The sequence below is a fragment of the Amblyomma maculatum genome, chromosome 9 (assembly GCF_055883805.1).
Source record: "Amblyomma maculatum isolate TAMU_Amacu chromosome 9, ASM5588380v1, whole genome shotgun sequence".
NCBI classification, from domain to species: domain Eukaryota; kingdom Metazoa; phylum Arthropoda; class Arachnida; order Ixodida; family Ixodidae; genus Amblyomma; species Amblyomma maculatum.
In genome coordinates, this window is record NC_139352.1 from 80,819,607 (window position 1) to 80,845,393 (window position 25,787).

The 25,787-nt window shown below is 48.5% G+C and overlaps 1 protein-coding gene across 4 annotated transcripts in view; it reads left to right on the plus strand.

Moving 5' to 3' along the window:
• Positions 1 to 25,787, plus strand: part of mon2 (Mon2 homolog, regulator of endosome-to-Golgi trafficking) — a 239,330-nt gene that overhangs the window by 176,685 nt on the left and 36,858 nt on the right. For all 4 annotated transcript variants that reach the window (XM_084579205.1, XM_084579206.1, XM_084579207.1 and 1 more), the window contains 2 exons: positions 7,640 to 7,757; positions 8,848 to 8,914. In XM_084579205.1, the coding sequence (XP_084435331.1) occupies positions 7,640 to 7,757; positions 8,848 to 8,914 (185 nt within the window). The remainder of the gene's footprint in view (positions 1 to 7,639; positions 7,758 to 8,847; positions 8,915 to 25,787) is intronic.

A 25,787-nucleotide genomic window follows, 5' to 3' on the forward strand; every position in this document is an offset into this window, starting at 1 on the left:
TCCACCGTTTCTCGTAATGTCTCTGCCGTCAGATTACTGAATTGATAAAGTTCCTTGTTCTTCCTCATGGGGTCATGCGCCTGCCTGTGCGACGGTTCGACGGGTGTGGCGGACGTTGAAATGGGGCGGCTACGTATGGGCGCGCGCCTATTGCCGTTTCGGAAAGGAAGGAACGGCGACTTCGCACATATGTCGTGACGTCTGTGGGTGGCTCTGTTCCTGTCGGCAGTGCGGAAGGGAGTGCAATGAGACAGGAACCACGAGGTGGGCGTATAAAGTGTCGGTGACGATGATGCAAACAGCCGTCGTTCACCCGACACTATATGCTTGCCCCGTGGACCCCGGCGGAAACACCCTTATTGTGAAGCGTATTACTGTATTAGGTGGACCATGTTCACGCCGCTTTACGGGTGATCGAGACATGCGTGGAATGTAACCAATCCATTTACTCTTTGTGGCCTTCGTAGACTATACGAGAAGGCATTTGGTCGAGTCGAAATATCAGCATTCGTCCAGGCATTGCGGAGCCAGGGCGTATATATACCGGACAAAAATATATAGAGGCTGTACACCATCACATGAAATTAATTGAATTACAGCAATGAAATTACTGCAGTTTAATTACTTTTCTCATAAATTTATAATGCAATAAGTTACTTTTTGATCGGGCAATTCATTATTGTAATGAATTACTTTAGGGCAGTAATTTCAGAGCAAAGTAATTATTTCCTTTCGAAATTACTTTTGCTGAAGTGTACCGCTGCTCTTTTAGTAAGACGACACGGTAGAGTGCCGCGGAAGCATGAAAAACGCGCGGCAACGTTGAACTAGCGCAACGGATCGACAAAGAGAGACAGAATTGAGTATAGAATTCTTCATATGAGGCATGCGGTGTCCAGTGTAGCGGGCCACTTGCGGTGGCTATTATAGCCGCAACCGCTCCCTACAGGCACCACGCGGTAAGCTTCAAGGGGCCGGGCCGCCGAAGGGACAGCTGATTCAAGACAGGGTCAAGACTGTTTAATCGTTCTGGAAGTTCTTATCGTCCACCTCATTTCATTGTTTATTTATGGTAATTATATCATAACTGTTTTGGCCCTTCTGGGGCTGAAACGGGGAGGCTAATCAAGAGGGTTCTACTTAAGTTGAGGACAACCCAGAGGACTATTGAACGAAAAATGGTAGGGGTAACATTAAGAGATAGGAAGCGTGCAGAGTGGGTCAGAGAAATAACTCAAGTTACCGACATTCTGGTGGAAATTAAGAAGAAGAAATGGACATGGGCAGGACATGTAGTACGAAGAGAGGATAACCGATCGTCGCTTAGGGTAACAAACCGGATTCCAAGGGAAGGAAAGCGTAGCAGGGGGCGGCAGAAAGTTAGGTGGGCGGATGAGGTTAAGAAGTTGGCAGGGGTCAAGTGGATGCAGCTAGCACAGAACCAGGTTAATTGGAGAAATATGGGAGAGGCCTTCGCCCTGCAGTGGGTATAGTCAGGCTGATGATGATGATGATGTTTTGGTACCGGAGTTTGGGGCGATTTCTTGTTGTTGCACTGCATGTCGAGAATTTTGTAAGTGTGCGGGGTCCTTGTCTAGCTTTCTCCCTGTTCTCTGAATTTATTTGTATCGAAAGCAGGAATATATATATATATATATATATATATATATATATATATATATATATATATATATATATATATATATATATATATATTTATCTGACCACTACAATCTGTCGATGCAAACTTTTTGGCGAAACCGAAACATGCTCACGTTGCACGGGCCCTTCTTCTGGGAGTAATTTCTGCCCTGCCGCTGCCACTTTGCCGCAGCGCAAAATAGTAACGACGTATACGCATGAATATGTCTGGCATATGTGCGTGTATGTCGGGCTGTGCCACAGTTATTCGCATAGTGGCTATTCATCGTAACCTGTTGCGTTCCACAATGTGTGATATATATATATATATATATATATATATATATATATATATATATATATATATATATATATATATATATATATATATATATATATATATATATATATATATATATATTGTAATAGGGCGTTTATTGACGCTCAGATGGAGAGCTGTGAGGACAGGACCTTGCAACGGCGAGCCCAGCGTACTTCTTCTTCGTCGCACAACGCACAGGTGCATGTCGATGGCGATGACTATCACAGTACATTTTCCCCCCGGGTAAAAAAAGGAGCCATCCTGGCGACTTATGGCGCGGAAAGCACAGCGGGGTCATAGAATGGCTTCAATCGGTTCACGTGAACTGTTTCACGACCACGGCGACGCAAGTCCGCAGAGGGCGTGACGGGCTCAACTACGTAGTTGACTGCAGATGTTTGCTGGAGGACCCTATATGGCCCGTGGTAGCGAGCAAGAAACTTCTTTGAAAGGCCAGGGGTTGTGGAGGGCACCCAGAGCCACACCAGTGTGTCCGGGAGATATGGCGAAGCTTCGCCGGTATCACGGAGGTATTTTTGTTGCCACTGATTTTCTGTTGTGAGAGAGCGGGCGAGCTGACGGCATTCTTCTGCGTACGTGACGGCATCGGATAGCGGGGAAGATTCGGAAACGTCAGGGCGGTAGGGAAAAAGTGTATCCATAGTACAGGGTGGCTCGCGCCCGTAAAGGAGAAAGAATGGAGAGAATCCAGTAGTGGCCTGTGTCGCGGTGTTATATGCGTAAGTAACAAACGGTAGAACTTGGTCCCAATTGGAATGGTCGGTGTTCACGTACATAGCCAGCATGTCACCGAGAGTGCGGTTAAAACGTTCTGTCAGTCCATTCGTCTGAGGGTGGTACGAGGTAGCGGTGCGGTGTATGATGCGGCATTCTTTCAGGAGAGCCTCAAGAGCGTCTGATAAGAAAACGCGTCCGCGGTCACTGAGCAGTTCGCGAGGGGCACCATGGCGAAGAACCAGGTTTTTCAGAATAAAGGCAGCCACGTCGCGTGCGGAAGCAGAGGGCAATGATGATGTCTCAGTGTAGCGGGTTAGATGATCCACTGCCACGATAATCCAGCGGTTGCCAGCTGAAGTTGTAGGAAGGGGACCGTATAGATCTATGCCGACACGATCAAACGGACGGGCAGGACAGGGCAACGGCTGCAACGAAGCAGAGGACTTGAGAGGAGTTTTTCGGCGTTGGCAAGACTGGCAGGAGCGGACAAAATGGCGGACAAAGCGGTACATTCCACGCCAGAAGAAGCGTAGACGCAAGCGCGTGTAGGTTTTCAACACTCCGCCGTGGGCGCACTGGGGATCAGTATGGAAAGCAGCACAAATTTCGGCGCGGAGATGACGGGGGACGACTAAAAGCCACTTCCTTCCGTCGTGAAGATAATTGCGGCGATAGAGCAGCCCGTCACGAATTGAAAAATGGTGAGCTTGGCGGGCAAGCGCCCGAGACAGACGACCTGGAGAGTGACTTGAAAGAAAGTCCAGAAGTGTAGATATCCACGGGTCGCGCCGCTGTTCCGTGGCCATGTCAATAGTGGCAAGCGAATACAAATCGTAGGCGCAGATCTCATCAGGCAACGAAGAGGGAGGCAGCGGTGAGCGCGAAAGAGCGTCCGCGTCAGTATGCTTGAGGCCTGAGCGATATATGACACGAATGTCATAGTCTTGGAGGCGAAGAGCCCAGCGAGCAAGGCGGCCGGACGGGTCCTTGAGGGACGCCAGCCAGCACAGAGCGTGATGATCAGTGACCACATAAAATGGTCGGCCATAGACATACGGACGGAATTTGCCGATGGCCCAAATAATGGCCAAGCATTCTCTTTCCGTAACAGAATAATTGGACTCTGCCTTGGTCAAGGTACGGCTTGCGTACGCCACCACATAGTCTCGGATACCAGGTTTGCGTTGGGTGAGAACGGCGCCTATCCCAATACCACTAGCGTCAGTGTGAATCTCAGTTGGCGCATTCGGGTCGAAGTGGCGGAGGATGGGAGGCGAAACCAAAAGACGGCGTAAAGTGTTGAAGGCGTCATCACAAGCAGGTGTCCATGCGGAGAGGTCGGAGCTACCGGAGAGGAGCTGGATGAGAGGAGCAATAATAGAGGCGAAATTTAAGATGAAGCGGCGAAAGTAGGAGCATAGGCCAATGAAACTTCGTAGCTGCTTCAGTGATTTTGGGCGTGGGAATTCGGCAACTGCACGAAGTTTGGTGGGATCGGGAAGAATGCCATCCTTAGAAACGACATGACCTAGAATTGTTAGTCGGCGAGCAGCAAAGCGGCACTTCTTCAGATTCAGTTGGAGGCCGGCGGTAGCGAGACAAGTGAGAACGTCCTTCAGTCGGAGCAGGTGGGATTGAAAATCGGTAGAAAAGACTACGATATCATCGAGATAGCAAAGACAGGTTCGCCACTTGAATCCACGAAGCACAGTGTCCATGAGGCGTTCAAATGTGGCCGGGGCGTTGCAAAGCCCAAAGGGCATGACGTTGAATTCATATAATCCATCTGGTGTGATGAAGGCAGTTTTAGAGCGGTCAGCGTCAGCCATTGGCACCTGCCAGTAGCCAGATCGTAAATCCAACGAGGAGAAAAACTCGGCGCCCTGCAAGCAGTCTAGTGCGTCATCGATGCGTGGCAGAGGATAGACGTCCTTGCGCGTGATCTTGTTGAGCCGGCGGTAGTCGACACAAAACCGGAAGGAGCCATCTTTCTTAGGTACCAACACAACTGGAGACGCCCAGGGACTGTGGGATGGCCGAATGACACCCCGACGGAGCATGTCGTCCACATGATCAGCAATTACTTGGCGCTCCGAAGCCGATACGCGATAGGGGCGCTGGCGCAAAGGTGCAGTTTTACCGGTGTCGATGGTGTGCTCTACGACAGACGTGCGGCCCAAGTCAGTTTGAGGAAAGTCGAATGAAGAAGCGAAGTTCTGCAAGAGGGCGACAAGTTGATCACGTTGCGCAAGTGGAAGATCAGCATCAATAGCATGTTGGAAAACGTCGGAGGGCGTCGAAGCGGTCGCAACATCGCAAGAGCACAGACTAACGTCGAAGGAGGGGGTTGAGTCAGCAAGAGTGGTGATATGACTGGGATCAAGCTCTTCAAGACGTCCAATGCATTCGCCACGGAGCAGGACTGCTGGGCAAGAAAATGGGTTCGAGGCGTAAAGTGCACTCTTGCCGTCTTGAATTTCGAGAACAGCGAACGGAAAAAGGAGGCAGGGATGACGGGAGGTGGCTTCGGAAGGTGTAAAAATCGCAGTCAAAGGAGTTACCCACTCACAAGACAGTGGTACGAGGGCAGCAGAGAACGGAGGAATGTCGGTGTCATGGGCGACGAGAAGTTTTGCAGTGCGGGGAGGGGTATCACAGAAGGGGGCATCACAGAGGGGGGCGAAGGCAATTTGTGCACGAGCACAGTCAATAACGGCTTGATGAGTCGATAGAAAATCGTATCCGAGGATGATATCATGCGAGCAGTTCGGCAGAACAATAAACTCGATGGGGTACAAGACGTCTTGAATGAGCACACGGGCTGTGCAAGATGCGGAGGGGTGAATGTGCTGTGATGAGGCGGTGCGGAGCGAAAAGTCGGAAATCGGAGTGGTCACTTTGCGAATTCGACGGCAGAGCGCTTCACTGATGACGGAGACGGCTGCACCGGTATCGACGAGAGCGAGAACTGTGGCGCCTTCTACAGAAACTTTGATAACATTAGCGGGACGGCATGGAGGACTTGAGGAATTCGAAACAAGCGCAGTTCTTGCCCCCGGAACTGCGACTGTTAGTTTCCCTCAACGGTGCTGGTAGAACGTCGCAGCATTGGAGAAAGCGATCGGCGCCGAGGAGAATGTGATCGACGAGTGGTATAGGTTTGGCGATCTTGTGGGACAAATTGAGAACCGGGCGGAATCATTTGCGAGCGTGAGTCGGTATCGTACGGGTAAAATCGAATGTCAGGCTGTGAAGGTTGGAGGCGCTGGCGACAAAGGCGCGCAACATGGCCCGGCCGACCGCAGGCATAGCAAATCGGAAGGTTGTCCGTAGTACGCCAAGGTTTCATAGGATGTGGGCGGAACCTTGAGGGTGGGGCTTGAAACGAAGGCTCAGCATGCGGCGGTGAACGGTAGGCAGGGACCTGCACATAGGAGCCAGACGTGGGCGAAGGTGGTGGCCTAGCCGTTACTTGGGCATACGTGAGAGGTGCCGTCACAGGCGGCACCACGGGGTTGGACGGCAAGGCATCAGCGACGTGTTCTTGCACGATACGGCGTATAGCAGGGGCCAAAGATGGAGCCAGTTCAGGAACGAGGCGGCCCGAGTCTTGAAAATGGGGAAGGAGTGAGATTTGACGTGCGACCTCTTCACGAATAAAATCTTTGATCTTTTGATTCAGCGGGCTCCCTTCAGAAGTTGGCGAACCACCCAGGGCTAATGCGGATACGCCTTCGTCGCACACACTGGAGCGGCGCCTAGAAGCGCGCCGCTTGCGGAGCTCGTCGTAGCTATGGCAAAGCTTCACGAGTTCACTAACGCTGGTGGGATCTTTCGCTACCAGCATCTGGAAGGCGTCCTCAGAAATGCCCTCGAGGATGTAGCGGATTTTGTTTGCTTCCGGCATGGCCGGGTCGACTCGTTTGCAGAGATCAACGACGTCTTCTATGTAGCTGGTAAAGGTCTCATCAGCACGCTGAACACGATCGTGTAAACGTTGTTCGGCACGAAGCTTACGCACTGCCGGGCGGCCGAACACTTCCGCGAAATTCTTTTTAAATGTCGACCAAGATGACAGGTCAGCCTCATGGTTGCGAAACCAGAGGTTCGCCACGTCCGTCAGATAGAATATGACGTTACTGAGCTTGTATGAGTCATCCCACTTGTTGTAGGTGCTTACTCTTTCATAGGATGACAGCCAGTCGTCGACATCTTGATCGGCCGTGCCGCTGAACAGGCAAGGGTCACGCTGGCGCACGACGCCAGCACACATGATCGTGGGTGGAACGGCCGGCTGCGTCGAAGTGTCTTGCATGGCGGTCGTAGAGGGTAGTGTACGGCTTCGCAGTTCCAGTTTGGGTGGGATCGTTTCCGGCACCTCCGCCAATTGTAATAGGGCGTTTATTGACGCTCAGATGGAGAGCTGTGAGGACAGGACCTTGCAACGGCGAGCCCAGCGTACTTCTTCTTCGTCGCACAACGCACAGGTGCATGTCGATGGCGATGACTATCACAGTACAATATATATATATATATATATATATATATATATATATATATATATATATATATATATATATATATATATATATATATATATATATATATATATTGCGCAGTGATACGTCCCGAAGCCGCACGTTGACCACAATAAAGGGCATAGTGGTGAAAGTCCCTGGAATATTCCAGGCAACCTGGACCTCTTTATTACGTCCTGGCATCACAGAGCACACGGTCGTATTTGCATTTCACCTCCATCGAAATGCGGCCTGGATTCGAACCATGACTTTGGGACCAGCAGCCTGACGTATTAGTTACTGAGCCACCGTTCCTGATAAATTATATTTATGCATGGTAGGCCTGTTTTGTCCCCCGATGTATCGGGTTCAGTGTCGCTTACTTTCTCTTTGTTTTCTGTCTCCTTTTACTCTGCTGCAGACGCTGCATGTGCCACTGTCCATGAAGTACAACTGCCCCAGCCAGTCGACGTGGAAGCTAGCCGTGACGTCACTGCTTGCCGTGCTCCGGGTCGGTCTACCCATCGCCCACAACAACGGTTGGCCCCTCATTGCTTTGTTATCTTATCGCCGTGTGCCCTGCCTGAATTGGAAAGAGCGCGTTCTTCCATGTTCAGCGCTTTGCTTTGATGCCTCTGAAAAACCATTATGAAAATTTGAAATGACATTGGCTCTTCGGGTTGTCATGGGCATTGGAATGACGCAACATTTGTCATCCCGGTGGTGGTTGCAGTAGCATTAAAATAATACGTTTTATGTACTTGCCAAATCAGCACACTGGTCTGTCAGCTACGCTGTAGAGATCGGGCTTATATTTGACCATACGCAGTTACATAGCGTGGACTGAAATCCAAATTAATAGTGTTTTACATTCTTTGCCTCTATACATCGAATTGCGACCGGATTGTAAACAATGGGCTTTAATCAGTGGCAAAAAACGCCTCTCGGTGCGGACAGCTGCGAAAGTACTCTTGTGTGAAAAAAAAAAAAAAAGAAGATGAGTATAATTTTTTTAGCAGGAACGCTGTCTTGGTCACACACCGGCTCGACTGACCAGTATACGCTCCTTATTCTGTGAGGGTGAGTAAACTATGAAACGGCTCATGGGTTTCAGCGAGTGACGCTACCTGACTCCCGCCTCAAGGTGGGGGCTTAATTGGGTCCTGCTACTGGTTTCCGTGGTACTGCGAGTGAAATTTTTATACAAACAGGAGCGGAAAGGAAATTTAGGGGTCTTTTGTGATCTTCAGAAGCACGAAAGGGGAGCCGTCGAAATTGACGCTGTTTCTTTAACCGGTCGGTGGGAGGCGTGTGAATCACAGCTTCACTAAATCATCGGAGGCGAGGCGTGTTTGAAGGAGCGCTGTGTATTAGCGACGATAGTTACGAGAGACGGTGAATTCCATGATGTGCTAGAAAGAGCTGAATGAAAGGAGGCGGACGAAAGAACTTGGACCACAGGTACACAGGTACACAGTTGCGAGCAGCGGTCTTTCTTTTTTTTCCTCGCTTGGTTTCATCGCGCTCCTTCTAGCGTCATGGACACTTTGCGTATTGTTGTGCGCGGCCGCACTACTTCGGTTATCTTCTCTTGACAGTGCCGGTCTTTGTGTACCTGTATGCGTGCAGAGGCCTACTTCAAGGACCTATGGTCGGACTTGGCAGCGACGCTGGAGGAGTTCCTCTTTTCATCCAGGTGAGTACCGTCCCCGTCTTGTTCCTTCCTGGCTACATAGGGGGATGAAACTTCGTTTCTCTTCTTGGTCCTAACCCTTCGTGCGATAGTCGTAAACACTGCAGAGTTAACAAGGAGTTTTTCTGTACGATACTTTGTAACCATAGAGGTAGCAAGTGCAGTTAACGCAGGAAGCTGGCATCGTTCCCGAGCTTCTGCGACGAGAGCCGCTGCTGGCACCTCCCCTGTTGCGGCGTGGCTTCAGTCTGTCCTGGGTCGTGTGAACGCCTACTGTACGCAGCTGTGAACAGAACGAGCCTGCCAGGATTTGAGTCTGGAACCTTGTGCTCCATAATTACGTGCGCTATCCGTCGCGCATTACAGACCTAGAAGCAGACTATACCTTTCAAAGCTCGAACATTTACAAGTAACGTCCCCGCTACAGTGCGGAGCCTGTAGTAGTAGAGATTTTAGCATCCGCGCTACCGCGTGCCGCGATTGCGTACGCACTGATTGGTCCCGACGCGGCAGGTGTTCGTGGCTACTTCCAGCATGTGGCGCCATCTAGCGCCGTCAAGATGATCTGAGCATGCGCAGTCACGGCCGGTCCAAAGCTAGCGCAGTGGAACGCGCGGGGGATCACGGTAACGGACCGCGCTACGCTAAATCTCTCTAGTATCGGCTTCCTGCGCTCAGTGGCGCTTCTCACTCGAGTTCATAGCCCTGGAATCTTGGATGTTTTCTCTCCGTTAATGTCACACAGCTTGAGCGCCTGCCATAGGGTTTGTAGATATACTATAACTATATGGAAAGGAACAGATTAGTCTTTCCACCGATATTGTACCAGAGCGAAGGGATGAAGGTAAAGGTGAAATGGGAAGGTTGACTTTCAGCATCGAGTCAGCATTGACTTTCTCTGCGAATTTTGCTATTCATGCGACAACTGTGGCAATATATTTTTTCACGTACCCAACAAAGTGAGCACATCGCCCTCGGTTGACGTTCTGCGGAGTTATGACAATAGTTCACGTTTTTCTGTGTTCACTCTAGCAAGTGACAACCCTGCCTCTTTCACCCCCTCTTTCTCATTCTCTACAAACGGCAAAGCGCCTGAAAGGTGCGTATTTAAATCTGCTTAACACGAATATCACAATGTATTCTCACTTGTGTACGCCTCCTCGGAGCCAGTGCACTTCTGAGAACGGTGCTCAGAACCGGTATTTTATTTTTATTTTTTTTCTCCAACTATAACGTCGTGTGCGACTGGAGCCTGCCTCGGTGCTCAGCGTTTCTGCAGCTCTCATCAGCGAAGCTGTGGGTGCCATTTCAGTTTAATGACCCCGACATATAACAAATTGCAAGAGAGGCATACCGTGATCCCGCACTCATGTGACACGTTGCAGTATCAGCTTCGAGAGCTGTTGCGTCCTACCCAGTTGGTGCTGCTACAAAGCCCGTTTCGTAAGCCGTGTAGCGTCACCTCGTTGCACCGAGAACTTATGGCTTTTTTCAGCTTGTGTGACATCTTTTGAATGTCATGATGATTCGACTCTAATGGCTCAGTAAGCACGACTTCGCCATCATTTCTCAATTAGGGGTCAACGACCTCTAATCTTTTTTTTTTTTTCTCCTAACGTTTCAAACTATGTTTAGAGCCCTCTGAGAAAAAAAAATATAGAAGGCTAGAAGTGCTGGAAAACGTTCCGATTCTTTCATAGTTCGTTGGCTTCAGCATTTCGCCCATATGGAAGCCGATCGCCAGGCCATGGGAAAGGATGTGCCCATTGGGCAAACCGGTGGATGCCAAAAGGCACAGGGATGGGAGCCCCGCACATCCCATCCCGAATTCGATCTGGGTGCTGAAATCTCGACTGCAACGTGTCCAGTGCCAGTGTGCCCATAAGATCAGTTTATTGTTTAGTTAAGCAGCCACCGCTTCCGACTCTTTAACTAGGCCATTTCCAATTTTTAATGATCATTATATGGCTCATCGGCGACGTAATTAATACGGAGTCGTTCTTTGCCCCGCCGGGGTGGTGCAGTAGTAAGACGCCTGACTACTGTCCGGATTTCCCGGGTTCGAACCCGACCGCGGCGGCTGCGTTTCGATGGAGGTGAAACGAAGTGGCGTCCGTGTGCTGTGCGATGTCAGCGCACGTTAAAGATCCCCAGGTGGTCGAAATTACTCCGTAACCCTCCACTACGGCTCCTCTTTCTCTCTTTCCACTTTCACTCCCACCTTCATCCCTTCCCTTACGGCGCGGTGCAGGTGTCCACATAGCAAGTGCGACAGATACTGCGCCTTTCCCTTCCTGTGAATCAATTATTATTATTTATTTATTAAAACCTGACGACGGCACAGCCACGTTACTCCACACGAAAATTTCAAACACCCCACAAATCCGAAGCTAAACGTGACGTCACGCGTTTAATGAGATTGGTTGAATCGGGAAATGTGCAATGCTAATTATACGCCGCCGCACGTCTCAAGTGTGTTAACTTTGTACCGTAAAATATCTCGCCTGAAAGAAATTTTTTGGGTTATGGACGGGATTCGAAGCCACGAATCGACCTTGGATTGCGAACCAGGCGTGTAACCACGTGGCCGACTATGTCGTACAACGTGCACTTGTACTGATTTTGTACTACGGGGTTTAACTATACGTATGTTCTGTAATCACCGAACTTCACAACAGAACTCGCTATGATACAACACGTCCGTTTCGTAATTTCTTTCCTCACCTTAATTGGTCCAGCAAACTAACGGCGTTTTGTAAACGGCGACCGGAGCTCGTCTTGCTTGGTTCGCCAAGCGAAAAGCGTGATTTCCAGTTCAGATTTGGAGTTCCGATATTTGCCGAGGCGGTGTTTGCGCTCCTTCGCGGATTCAGGGCTGTGCTCCGTATCGCCGATTGCAATACGCCACAAGGTATCTAGAATTGCACCCATGTCCTGTTCGGAGGCAGCGTACTTCACGGAACCCTAAGAGGTTTAAGCCCGAAACCGCTAACTACAGCGTTCCTCACTGCTGATGCGTCGCGAGGGGGTGTTAAACCCCATAACGTATATACTTCGCTTTTATGTGTTTAAGAGCCACATCTCAACATTTTGGAGCCAACTTGCGCTGTGAATATTGCAACAGGCAAAACTCTGCTTTACAAAGCACAATGTGCCTAAGCGTATCATGCACTTGTATAGCAGTACGTCCGCATGTCTAAACATAGCTACTCGGCGGCGACTGCAGGCATCGTCGTCGCCCATGAATATTAACGCATGCGCTGCGGGCGTGGTGGGACCTTTGGTTGCGGAGAACTGCGCTCTTTGCTCTCGACGAAGGGCCTCGTCTTCTTGCTTACAACAGAGCCAGGCGTCGTCCGGTGACGCGTGTGGCCGTCGCCATTTTGAGGGCTCACAGCGCTGTCCATTTATGTAGACGCAGCGTGCGTGGCCCCAGCGCGACGGCCGTCGTTATCGTTGCACTTCATTTTCCTATCGGTCGCGTCGCATGACGCAATTTTGCCCACCGCGTCTAGTGTGCGGAGTGACCGCCGCCTTTCCGCTCTTCCCTAGCTCGCGGTCGCGACCTCTGAACGCGTCTTTGCGCAACGCGTCGTCGTTGCGCGCTTCTTATCGGCGCGCACCTTGAATCAACGGAATGACGTGTTCGGTTATGTTTGTTCTGCCGACACCTACATATTCTGAGGCGTCTTGCTTTCTTCTTTTTAGTCCTGTAAGGTACATTGCATGACATCTGTTAAATGGTATAAAAATGTGAATAATTTTCACTTATCACCGCACAATTGTATGAATGCCTAACACCTAGGCAAGTACATAAAATAACCTTTCCCATCGTGTGTGTCGGCGCGCAGGGCAGGTGCGAGCTATCGGAAAGGTATGGTGATAACTGCAAGAATGGGCTTGGTTTGGTTTATGGGGTTTAAACGTCAGAAAGCGACTCGGGCTACTCATGAGGAACGCCGTAGTGGAGGACTCCGGAAATCTCGACCACCTTGGGTTCTTTAACGTGTACTGACGTCGCACAGCACACGGACGCCTAGTTCTTCGCCTCCATCGAAAAACGGGCGTATTTTCCTCTTTACTCAACATATGCCTTGGTGATTAGGCCCAGTGCTATCGTCCTTAGATGCTAGTGAGTCATCAAAATTATCCAAATTTGATTATCCGGCAGTCTTCTCTCCCTCAGAAACGCCGTTGTTTTTAGTCTGGGAGCGTTTGGGATGGAAACCTTTAAGTTTAAAACTTTTTGTCCGACGTTTCGAATTATTCCAGCAAAGATTCGGTGAGCTAGAACAAGTTGAGACTTGCTGATATAGACAGGCTACCACATTACCGGGACAGACACTACTTTATTTGAAATCTTACCGGTTATAATCTAGAAAAGGCGTTGTTGTTGTAGTGGTTATTTATTGTATGTACAAAAGAAAAGAAAAGATGTTTGCCGGCCCCGGTATCTGCTATCTTATATCTGAAGCACCTGAACTGGGGCGGCGGAAATAAAGGGATAGCGAGATAGAAAAGGCGTAAAAAAAATAATAAATAAACGCACGCGTCACCCCATCGTCTGGTGATTTTTCGTATGAGCTGCGGTTCGGCGCCGCGGTTCCATGGGCTCGGATCACAATGGTTGGGTTTCACTGCCGCTCACGTTAAAACTGTTATGACGGAGTCTGTTTCAGTGTGATTGTCTGCACTGGTTGGAATTTGAAAGTTAAAATAATTGAAGGGCCTTTATACGATCGGCACACCAGGAAGTATCTCTATTCTGAGATCCTCTGTAAGCCGGAAGTTGATACGTCACCAAGGTATTCGATATCGCACGTGATTAAATGAATGAAAGAGACGGTTTTTTGCGGTTTCATTGGCAACGCAGTCAGTTTTTAGCGGTGAGGGAACGTTGGGAGGGCAGGACTGATATCGAAGCGACCTGCGAAGTAATAATAATAATAATTATAATAATTGGTTCACTGGAAGGGAAAGGCGCAGTATGTGTCACACTTGTTTCTGTGGACACCTGAACCGCGCCGTAGAGGAAGGGAGGAAGGTGGGAGTTAAAGTGGAAAGAGAGAAAGAGGAGCCGTTAGTGGAGGGCTACGGAGTAATTTCGACCACCTGGGGATCTTTAACGTGTGCTGACATCGCACAGCACACGGACGCCTCTTCGTTTCGCCTGGACTGGTACAGGTGGGTCCCCGCCGCTTGCGGCGGGGGCTCGCCGAATTTTTATCTGTTCAGGCCGTCATTGCACACGCCACCGCTGGTGGTGGACGACGGCTGTTGTTGCGGCGCGCATCTTTCTTTCCCTCTTCCTTTTCTTTCTTCTCTATATTCTCTTCTATCTGCACGAGGTAGCGGAGGTGGCTCAGCTACAGAGCCAGTAGCAGGCCCGTGCATTTTCGTTTCCCTCTTCCTACAGCCACAACAACAACCATCGAAGCGCAGCCGCCGAGGTCGGGTTCGAACCCGAGTATTCCAGACAGTAGTCGGGCGTCTTACCACTGTACCACCCCGGCGGGGCAATGCAGAAGCCAGCCAATGGCCACATCGGTTCTACCCGGTCGCTTCGTACTTTAAATTTATAACGCCTGACGGCGCACGTGGTAGCCGCCTCGGATGTTCCTCTTAATGCGGGAGCATGTAAAGAGGCTGCTAAGGGGTAACACGTTGATTAGGCATAGCGTCCTGATATTATGTTTTCCTTCAGTGTCCATCTGAGGTAACGCGTATCTCCAACCTGCCTCTTGCAAACCGCGGGATTCACCAATTATGGTCCGATCGCCCATAAGTAGCGCTATCCACCCAACGGTTAAGCGCGAGAATGTTCAGTACTATGCGCAAGGCAGGCTTTTATTTTTTATTTTTTCGCCCAGATAGTGCCTGATACGGTTATCGCTGCAAAATGCCGTGTGTCTGTAACGTTCCACACCCGCCGAGCCCGACACGGAAGTCGTGGCTGCGTCCCGGATTGCAGCCAGGGTTGCTGCGGACCTCTGGCCTATAGACAGCCCACTTTGCTTCTGTAGTACGCGCCTGTTATCAGAGGCAGGTCTTTAGCGGAACGCAACGCGTTGAACCTGTACAAGGAAAAGAAGGGAAGGGTGTGTCCACGAGTGCGAAGCACACAACCCACGTCCAAGGAACGGCGGCCTGCGAAGATAGCCAGTGCGTGATGGCTGTTTGTTTCGTTCCATTTCTAGCGCGTGTTGCTGTGTAACGTATACAGAACACGGCGAATCGCTCACCCTTTGTACGCCTAAACTCGGAAGCAATGTGAGCGAGGTCTCTGCGTCGGGTAGTTCAGTCCCTCGTGTGCCTTCCAAGGGTGCTATTTTGTGACGTTTCAATTAGTTTTCTGTCCGTTTGGTCCGCCTGTCATGGTCTCTTATCTTAGGGACCCGCCGGGGTGGCGCAGTGGTTACGGCGCTCGACTACTGTTCCCAAGGGTGCGGGATCGAATCCCGGCCTCGGCAGCAGCTTTTTCATGGAGGCGAAAAGCAAGGCGTCCGTGTGCTGTGCGATGTCAGTGCACGTTAAAGAACCCCAGGTGGTCGAAATTTCCGGAGTCTTCCACTACGGCGTCTCTCGTAGCCTGAGTTGCTTTGGGACGTTAAACCCCACAAACCAAACCAACCAACCTAGGCCACGGGGAATGACGTCATTGCTAGTGGTCATGCCCATGCCACACTGGTAACGGTATGATGGGAGCACGATGACGTGCTTGACGTGACTTAGCTTTGTGCGCAGGATGCGGCGGCTCCGCGTTCAGACATTTCTCGCCGCCTGTGATTGGTCGTTTGCTTCCCCAGTTCCTGTTGCGGCCGTCACTGTTGGCGTTACGACCCAATCACACGAAAGCGACATGAAACCTCACGAAATGTGGTTCTGCGCACTTGCGGGTAGTAATTTGGCCCCGCGATTAGCCGGAAGCAAGCTCCGTTTTCCGACAAGTTTCACGAACCGCTTTCTTCGAACCCGAGTGCCGTTCTTGTTAATCTGGCCGCGCGCAGCGGTAATATTTCGTCTTACCGCGCGTTAGTGTTATGTTTGCTCTTTTCTTCGTTGCTGCCACGAGCTTAGATGAACAATGCAGAGCGCGTTCAGCTGCTTTCTTTTTATTTTGCCCAGTCATTTTATATATGTCGAACACTCATCACACCAGACTGCTGCTCTTTTGTTCCGTGGTCTTTCGCGTGCCCTTTTATTTGTCTTTATTTCGTGGGGATGGCAAAACATCGTTCTTCTTGCGAGCCTCGCGATTCCCCCGTAGCCATTTGGCCACATGTATTTCATCGTCTCTCGACGTCTTCCTTCGTCTCTTGTTTTCACCGATACGCTTTGTGCGTTATTAGGTGTGAGGCGCCACATGCCGAGACCTTTTGACGTCGGCACTTTCAATTGGATGTAATCGCTGCGCAGTTCTGCGTTTAAACAATGCTGCGAAGGAGGGTTGCACAGCGCGCAATTGATCTAGCCTTCCAAGTACTCGCCCACTTCGCCGAACGTTATAAGTTGGGCGCGATTATTATTGTTCTGCACGCGCGCTCTCCTTAGTTGCATCTAAGCTGCCTTTCACCTTTGAAATCGTTCTCCTCTTTTCTTACGTCACTGGGCGCTTTCGTCGGAAGGAGAAAAAACAAAAGGACAGAGAAAGGGTGAACACAGCGCAGTTCATCGATGTGCGTATGTCATACAGAGCACTGGTTCAAGGTGACTAGCCCGCACAGACTGTGCGGTGCCTAGTCGGGTAACTGGTGACGTATATACAACCGAATCATGAGCCAATTATGATGCGTTCTTGCGAACGAATGTCTTTCCGCGAATTCAATTCGTGATTGTTCAGTTCCAGCATCGTTGTTGTTTTTTATGTCTTCGTAAAAAGGCGGGACTGTTTACTTACTCCGATATCTAATTTCGTGGAACAATTACTGTTATATAGGTAGCTTTAAGTCCCCTGAGCCTTAAATCTCGCCTTAGCTCTGGCGGCTTTTGGCCTTTGTTCGCTCTCAGAGGCCATTAAACAAGCGAATCGCAATTCATCTTTCGCCAGCTGTGGCTTCTCCAACGGGTAACGGTTGTCATTGCAATAAACACCAGACCTTAGCGCAACCAGTCGTATACCGAGAATTGGCATGCTCAACTTCGTGTTTATGTGGTGACAATTGCAACCTTGTAAGCAGTTTCGCTTATTCGAGTCCAGCTCCGCACTATAGAGCACTTCCCTTAGCATATCAAACTGTCGTTGGTCCGACCACAAGTTGGTATAGCCTACCTATCGCCTCGAACTAACCCTGGGCCCGTCGGAGCGTCGTGGGTTAATCTTTGGGCTAACCATTATTCTATGAAGGAGTGTATTATTCTCTGAAACAGCTTCCATTTCACCCTAGAAAAGTTTCCATTATTCTCTAAAGTGTTGTTCTCATTATTCCGTGATGTACCATTACTCTCTAAAATAGCAGTAATTATTTCGCCGAATGGCCATCTATTATTACTCCCTTGAAGACGGCCTTTTTTGATCGTCTTTTGTTTTGCTTTTTTCTCAAAGAGATATCATCGCTAATCTGAAAGAGCACTTCTATTCTCTAGAAGAGGAACCATTAATCCCATGAAAAACCTATCTGTCATTATTCCCTGAAGTACCTTTCATTGCTGCCAGGATTTCCGTTATTGCCTAATAGATCTTCATTACTCTTTCAATTAGAGTTTCCTTCCCGCCGCTATGGCTTTGACATTTGACTGCTTATCCTGTGGTCGCGGGACCGAATACTAGCCGCGGCTACCACGTTTTTATGAGGCTGAATGCCAAAACGTCCGCACTTCTACATGACACACTAAGCCGAGAACAAGCCACTACACTTAAGCGCCTACAAACAAACACATATCCAAACAGAGCCCTGTACCACAAGATATGGCCAACACAATACAAAAGCGAATGTATCTGGTGCGGAGACACTGCTACACTATGGGGATGTTGGGCAAGCCCCATAATGTCTAAAATAGATAGCCCTAGTCCTGAGCAGTGGGAGGACCTCCTAGCCGACTCGGACGCACAGCATCAGCTCATGCTGGTGCAGCGGGCCAGAGCCGCTGCTGAGACCAACGGACTCCTGGACAGAGGACTGCCGACTACTGCTCTTTCCTAACCCACTAACCCTAACCTCCAATTTTCCCCAATAAAGTTTATCAATCAATCAATCAGTGGGCTACGCGTCGTCAGCGCATGTTCAAGGTCCCCATAAGTTCTAAATTGTGGAATTCTCCACTACAGCGTTCTCCATAGCTACATGTTCAACATTTAGTTCGCAAGTACGTCAAATTCAATTTTACCCGGTCGCGCACCGCATTAGGTTAACCGTTAGCGTGGGTCGAGTGCGCTCGCCGAACACTAAAACGAAACTGTCGTTTGACCTACTGTCAGTTTCATGTCTATGAGATCGCTCATCTCATGGTTCGCCCCGCGTAAAAGATCGCAGACAGCCACGCGCTTCGAGTACTGTTGCGTGCAGACGCACTTTGCAATAAACTGCACCTTAGGTAGTAGCCCTGCTGCTGTTGTTTACAAGCGATATTGCAGATATGGGTGTGAATGTTCGCCTACGCCTACAAAATCAGTAGAATGTGCGAGCTCAGGTAAAGTCTGTTGTACAACGCAGTACAATGCCACAACAGTCGACGGCGAAATCAACATTTGGACGAAAACGCGTCTCGTTGGGGTGAATCATCAGACGTGACATTGAAGTCGTGTACCAAAAACACAAAAGAAAAGAGCTACAGACGTCTGTTGTTGATTTCTTTTTGTGCGCGTCTTCGGCGACTGCAGTGTTATGTTTTAGCAGTCAACAACATGCAAGAAGCATGAAAAAAACAAAAAACGAAAACCGGCTTTCACTGAAGCGCCACCTCTGCCTTCAATATGCGACACCATGTGGCGCCACTATCGCGCCGAAGATGATCCGCTGTACGTAAAAGATGTACACGTAAAAGGGTTCGAACCCGACCACGGCGGCTGCGTTTCGATGGAAGCGAAACGAAGTGGCGTCCGTGTGCTGTGCGATGTCAGCGCACGTTAAGGATCCCCAGGTGGTCGAAATTATTCCGTAGCCCTCCACTACGGCTCCCTTTTCTCTCCTTCCACTTAAACTCCCACCTTCATCCCTTCCCTTAGGGCGCGGTTGAAGTGTCCACAGAAAAGAAGTGAGACAGTTACCGTGCCTTTCCTTCCCTATGTATAAATCAATCAGGTGGCTCAGCTACAGAGTCAGTAGCAGGCCCGTGCATTTTCTTTTCCCGCTTCCTACAGCCACAACAATAACAGCAAGTGTGGGAGTGCAGTTGGCAGGAACGTTAGACAAGAACACATCTGGCGGAATATTACAGATCTCGCGCACGGGATTTCGTTCCCTGAGCCTAGAAAGGTTTTCGCCTTAATTGTGATAAACATTGCGCTTTTCCTTTCCTGTAAACCAATTATAGAAAACGCGGTAGCTTTCACACAAAGGCTTCTTCGTAATCGTTACAGAGTGAAGAAATCAATAAAATAAACTTATATCACTTCACTTATGTCAACAAAGCTGTCGCCCGACATTTGTGAACCCCCTATTTTTTTTTTTTAAATTCATGATAACACTTCCATCTACAATAACAGTTCCCGGTACAACCTGTTGTGCATTAAATAACCTCAAATAGACTGTTCTTGATAGCAAAATGCAAAGATAAACAGGTTGCTTTCGACTTCACAATAACATAGCATTTGATCATCGAGGGAAGAAAACTATAGCGTCAGCACTATAATATAACATTTCATCACCGAGAGAAAAAAAAAAAGACGGAGCTGACACTGAAAAATATGTATTTTTATGTAAAAGAAAAAAAGCGAAAATTCGTTACTAAATTGCAACTTTAGAAAAATTTCACCTAATTTTGAGGAACTAGAACGGAAAACTCAGGCTGTGCTCATAGCCGATGTGTCGCTTCGGAACGTTAAACTCAACATTTTAAATATTTTACTGACCTGCGACTGTTTCCCGAAAATTCCGCAGTTTAACCGTGGAACGAACTGAAAAAGCGTCCGCCAGTGCACTTTGACACTGTGAAACCGTTGGTCGTTAGTCTAAGTGATGCAGCTACTTTTTTACGTAGGTTTGGCGAGAGCTCTTCAAAGCTACGATTTACCAAACTTCCCATAGGGCCCATTATAAAAAAACATTGGTTTTGATTGGTCAAAATTCGGGTGTATACGAATAGTGGCCGCACCCGCGGCCACTAAAGAAAGTTGTGTCTAAATTGCAAACTTTCAGATTTTTGACAAATGCGCAATCATTAGGAAAATAAAATATGTCCAAGAGTAGCAGTAGCGAAAATTAAGCCGTAGGGTTAACAAGGCAAAAAAAATAAAAAGAAGTGATTTCCAGAAGGCAATGACTGCAATAGCAGAAAGCTTCTATTGTCCACTTCTAGATGGCGCGACAATTGCATACAACTCAAGAGGCAGTGCCCTACTTTTTGAAGCTAGATCAGGGTGCCTTAGAACACGCAGCTACAAAAAGAAGTTTAACAATGGAGATGACGCATGTGCTGTATGTGGAAACTCCAGTGAAACAATTGACCATATTATACTCGAATGTAATGGTATCCATCCGGAAGTTGGTGCAAGCGCAATCCTGTTCCTGAAGCTCTGGGGTTTAGAGATAACAGTGGCCGGGTGAATAAACCGGTGGTGGAAACTAGCAAAAAAACGGCTGGAAGACTGGTGGCTTAAAAGCAGAGAAGTGACATAATGTTAGTAATGTAGGAGCAAAATTTAATATATACAATGATGGTTTAGTTAACCATTCTAAATCAATAATTAAGATATATTGAAAAAAAAAATGAGCATGATAGCTACTGCTACCACCCCGTTTCAAAGGGGATGCTCCTATATTCCATCCATCCATTCCATCCATCCAAATGGCGCGGAAATGCGTACAAAAACTAATCACTTTTTTTTGGTGGAGCTTCACAACTGGTATGATTCAAAACCTCTGGTTTTGGAGCCCATGGGCTTCACCTTCTTGCCACGCTGACCAGATAGGAGCGGCTTTTCCTAGCGCGTCGTAGCGGTTCTGGGCACGAGTCTCGGAGGTTTTGCCTAATTTACGAAGATTTCAAGCATCTGGACTGAAATGCATAGTAGGATTAATGTGTTGTGACTTCGTTGTTTTGATTCTCTTCCTGCTTTCATTGGGCGTTTCTAAGCTCCCGTTGTCTCTGTCATCGCTGGAAGAGCGAAATCGAATCTGGGGGAGACTGCCATTACGTTTTGCGAGCCTTTCTAACCGCTGTGCTGCATACGCTGGGATAGGTGCTGACGGCAACTGGCTCTTGCCTGTCGCAAATCCCTTCCATCATGCAAGAGTCACGGCATCGCGGTATATTCCATTGCAAAAACGCACTTATATCGGAGTGGAAAAAATTGCGCATACACGAGAAGAGTAAGGCGGCAGACTGCGTCCACTGCACTTCCTCCGTCTTGTCAGAAAAGTAATTTTGCCGCTACCCGTGGTGCCATCTATAGGACCACAAGTATCCGCCAAGAGAGGCGCTCGGTATTACAACCTCCTTTCTGTATACGTAACCTTGAGCTTGTGCATTTTGAGTTGGAATGGCTGACTCTGTCTCGGTTCTATCCAGACGGGCACTGGGTGCCCGCGCAAGAGCAAGCGATGGCGTTACTCGTGTAAAGCCGGAACCGCATGACGCGATTTAGGGCGCGATTGCCGCGCGGATGGTGGGACGCGCGCGTCATTCTGACGCGTTCCCACCAGTTCCCACGACGAAATCGCGCCGCCGCGTGGTTCTACGCTTCGTAGAAAAAAAAGCCTCGCGCGGCGCGTCCACTGACGTCACGGCCGGCGTCCACCAATCAGCGTGCAGTCACGTGTCATTTTGGTCTTTTGGTTTGCCAACAGATGGCTCTGCTCTCCGCGCATCTCTAGTGTTCCTGTTCCTTACAGGAACACTACGCATCTCTGCCTGTGCTCTCGGAAAACACAGGTATCTCAGGAGGAAATCGACCAAAAATAGGAATCATATCGACAAAAGAAACTTCAAGTGCAGGCCCTCGTCCAAAGTAAAATAAGGCAGTCCACCGATCGCTGGATGGCTGACATACACGATGCCTCTAGAGGCGGAGCAAGAAAATTCTAGAACCATATAAGCTGGCTAGGGATGAAGTATCGAAGAAAGCAGGATCGGATTTAAGATAACGAGGGAAATTGTTTAAAGGGAGACAACGTAGTGAACTACATTACATCAGTTATAGCCGAGTCATTTAAGAGCGACGATAGGGTAATTTCCGCAAATCAGGAAGCAACACAAGGTAGCAGAATACAAAGCAGCTTAGAACTGACCAATCTAAACTGGAAAAAGGCAGAAAAAAATATTCCTAAAAACACATCTACAGGAATAGATGGAATTCCGATCAAGCTGATTAATGAACTCGGTCCAAAAAGTAAGGAAACGTTGTTAAAAGCTCTGCAAATAGTCATAACGAATAAGCAAATTCCGGACAGCTGGCGGCAGAGTAAAATGAATTTGATTTATAAAGGGAAAGGAGACAGGATGCACATAAAATCCTACAGGCCGATTACCATAACATCTGTTATGTACAGGTTAGCCATGCAGGCGGTGAAATTAAAGGTGCAAGCATGGGTAGAAAGTAGCATGATACTCGGAGAACTTCAGAACGGCTTTAGAAATGGTAGGCGCTTAGATGATAGCCTGTTCGTGCTTACCCAATGCATCGAAATATCTAGAGTGGAAAATAGACCTTTGTATTTGGCTTTCCTGGACATAAACGGGGCGTACGACAACGTAAGCGGGGAACTCCTGTGGAACATATTAAAAGAAGGTATCGGTTATGAGATAATAGAGTTCCTACAGGAAATATACCGGGATAACAAAGTAGAAATTACATGGGAAGGGATAAGAAGTACAGAGGATGTCAAAGTATGCAAAGGATTAAGACAAGGTTGTCCTCTATCACCGGTGTTGTTCATTCTTTATATGATAAACCTGGAACGGAGGATACAAGACAGTAACCTAGGTTTTAACCTGTCATATAGATTAGGTGGAAAGGCGGTAGAGCAGCGCCTCCCCGGTTTGATGTATGCAGACGATATTGTGCTGCTAGCTGAGAGTTTGGAAGAATTGCAAACTCGAGTTAAGTATTGCGGAGACGAAGGGGACGCTCTAGGCTTCAGTTTCAGCGCCATTAAGTCGGGTCTGATGATTTTCAACGGCTCAACTGATCAGGGTCTTAAAATACAAGGCCATGAAATACCTAGAGTAGCAGAATATAAATATCTGGGGGTATGGGTAAACGAAGGATTGGCATACATTGGAAAGCATGAGCAATCACTTAAGGCCAAAGGGCGAAGGAATGCCAGGATAATGAAGCATAAGGCATTGTGGGGATACAATAGGTATGAGGTTTTGAGGGGTATTTGGAAAGGAATTATGGTGCCCGGACTTACTTTCGGAAATGCGGTTTTGTGCCTAAAATCAGAGGTACAGTCGACATTAGAAACAAATCAGAGATCCGTTGGACGATTAGCACTAGGTGCCCACGGCAAAACTACAAATGAGGCGGTACAGGGAGATATGGGCTGGGCATCTTTCGAATTACGAAAAGCTCAGAGTAAAATATTATATGAGGAACGCCTGAAGAAATTGGACAGTAACACATGGGCAGCTAAAGTATTTAAATACCTGTACCTAAAGAGCGTTGATTCACAATGGAGGAAAAGAACTAGGAAACTAACTAGTAAGTATGCTAGTAACAAGGACGGAGAAATAAAGAGCATTAAGCAACAGGTGAAAAACACAGAAGGTAAAAATTGGATAAATTCGATGGAAAAGAAACAGAGTGTGGAATTATACCGAAAGTGGAAAATGCAGATCAGGAAGGAAGATTTCTTTGATAACTCAAGAGGCAGTGCCCTACTTTTTGAAGCTAGATCAGGGTGCCTTAGAACACGCAGCTACAAAAAGAAATTTAACAATGAAGATGACGCATGTGCTATATGTGGAAACTGCAGTGAAACAATTGACCATATTATACTCGAATGTAATGGTATCCATCCGGAAGTTGATGCAGGCGCAATCACTGTTCCTGAAGCTCTGGGGTTTAGAGATACCAGTGGCCGGGTGAATAAACCGGCGGTGGAAACTAGCAAAAAACGACTGGAAGATTGGTGGCTTAAAAGGAGAGAAGTGACATAATGTTAGTAATAGGAACAAAATTTAATAAATAGAATGATGGTTTAGTTAACCAATCTAAAACAATAATTAAGATACAGGGAGAAAAAAGGGCGTGATAGCTACTGCTACCACCCCGTTTCAAAAGGGACGCTCCTATATTCCATCCATCCATCCATCTCGGCGGAACCCATACAGCTGCGCACCTCGACGACGCGCTCACAAGACGACGAGTTCGGTCTGCTCTTGCGTTTGCTCGCTGGGGTCGAGTTGCGGCCGCGGGGCTGCAAGCCCAAGGCGTGCGCCATCGTTGCGGTCGTATTTCTCTGGGCCGTGCCATGGCTTTCAATCGCTGGTGGCAATTTCCACTGGTCGATTGCGGCTGTGCACCCGGTTCGAAATAGGGCGATCCAAACTACTGCTGATCGAGCGAATCAGCCTTTGCCGACCACCGGAACATGCAGAGAGCACGACAGAAGTAATGCTGAACCCGCTCCGGAAGTTAAGTCGCATCCTAGCACCGAAATGTGTTGCTATTCATAAATAGGCGGAGGCGCTGCAGTCTGCAACTTACTTCGCACACTTTTAACGCTGCAGACGTTTTTTGATAATATACGCGCACGCAAAAAAGAAAAGTAAGGAGGTACGGCGATGCCAAGTGCCCTCAGCCGATATTTCTGAAACCACTAAATACAACCAAAACTATGACTACATCACTGACTAGAACTTCCGGCGAAATCGCACTCTGGTCGGCGAATCGAGCTAGAGTGCTTCCGATGCTCCAAGTGACCTGCTGAATACGCGCAACCTGCCTAGGGCGACCAGTGAAATTCGAACTCGTCATCGCGCACGCGGGCAAGGACACCTGCTCTGGAGCGGCCAATGGAAAATGCCTAAGTGACGTTCTTTGCTCGCTCGCCGATGAAGTTAGCTGCCTGCCCGCGTGGGCAATTCCCATCGCTCATTCGGCCGAGCAGAGGGATATGAGGGTGATTAATCTGCAGTTTACGAACCACACTTGATGGGAACGCATGCTTAGTGGTACAGCGCCTGTTGTAGATTAAGTTTAATTTGGAGTCTTGCAGTATATCTAGCCCTTGTACGCTGCACCGTGAACCGTAGAAGTTGACAAGAAAGGAGGTTAAGCGACGTACAGTATTGTTAACTTTTAGTGAGAACGCCTAATGATATTCTAGCGCTGGTAGCCCTAAGACATGGCATAGGGTCCTGCTCACCGATGGCCTTTCCGCATCTCTTGGGTGGTACTAGAGGCGGGGAGGAGGGTGTAGAATATAATATGGTTCACGATTCGAGCAAACCTATATTTATTATTCCAGAAGCTGTCGGAGCTCATATCTAGCATACCTCTGCAGACTTACCTTTCCGCAGTGGACGCCACAGTGAAATGGAACAGATATTAATGCGAAAGCCTTTAATTGCAAGGCGCCCGTGTGTTGTGCGATGTCAGTGCACGTTAAAGAACCCCAGGTGGTCGAAATTTCCGGAGTCCTCCACTACGGCGTCTCTCATAGCCTGAGTTGCTTTGGGACGTTAAACCCCACAAACCAACCAACCAACCTTTAATGCCTCATCGTTGTCGGCAGAAGATTGTCAGCAGAGGTGTCACGCTTTCGAGAGCGAG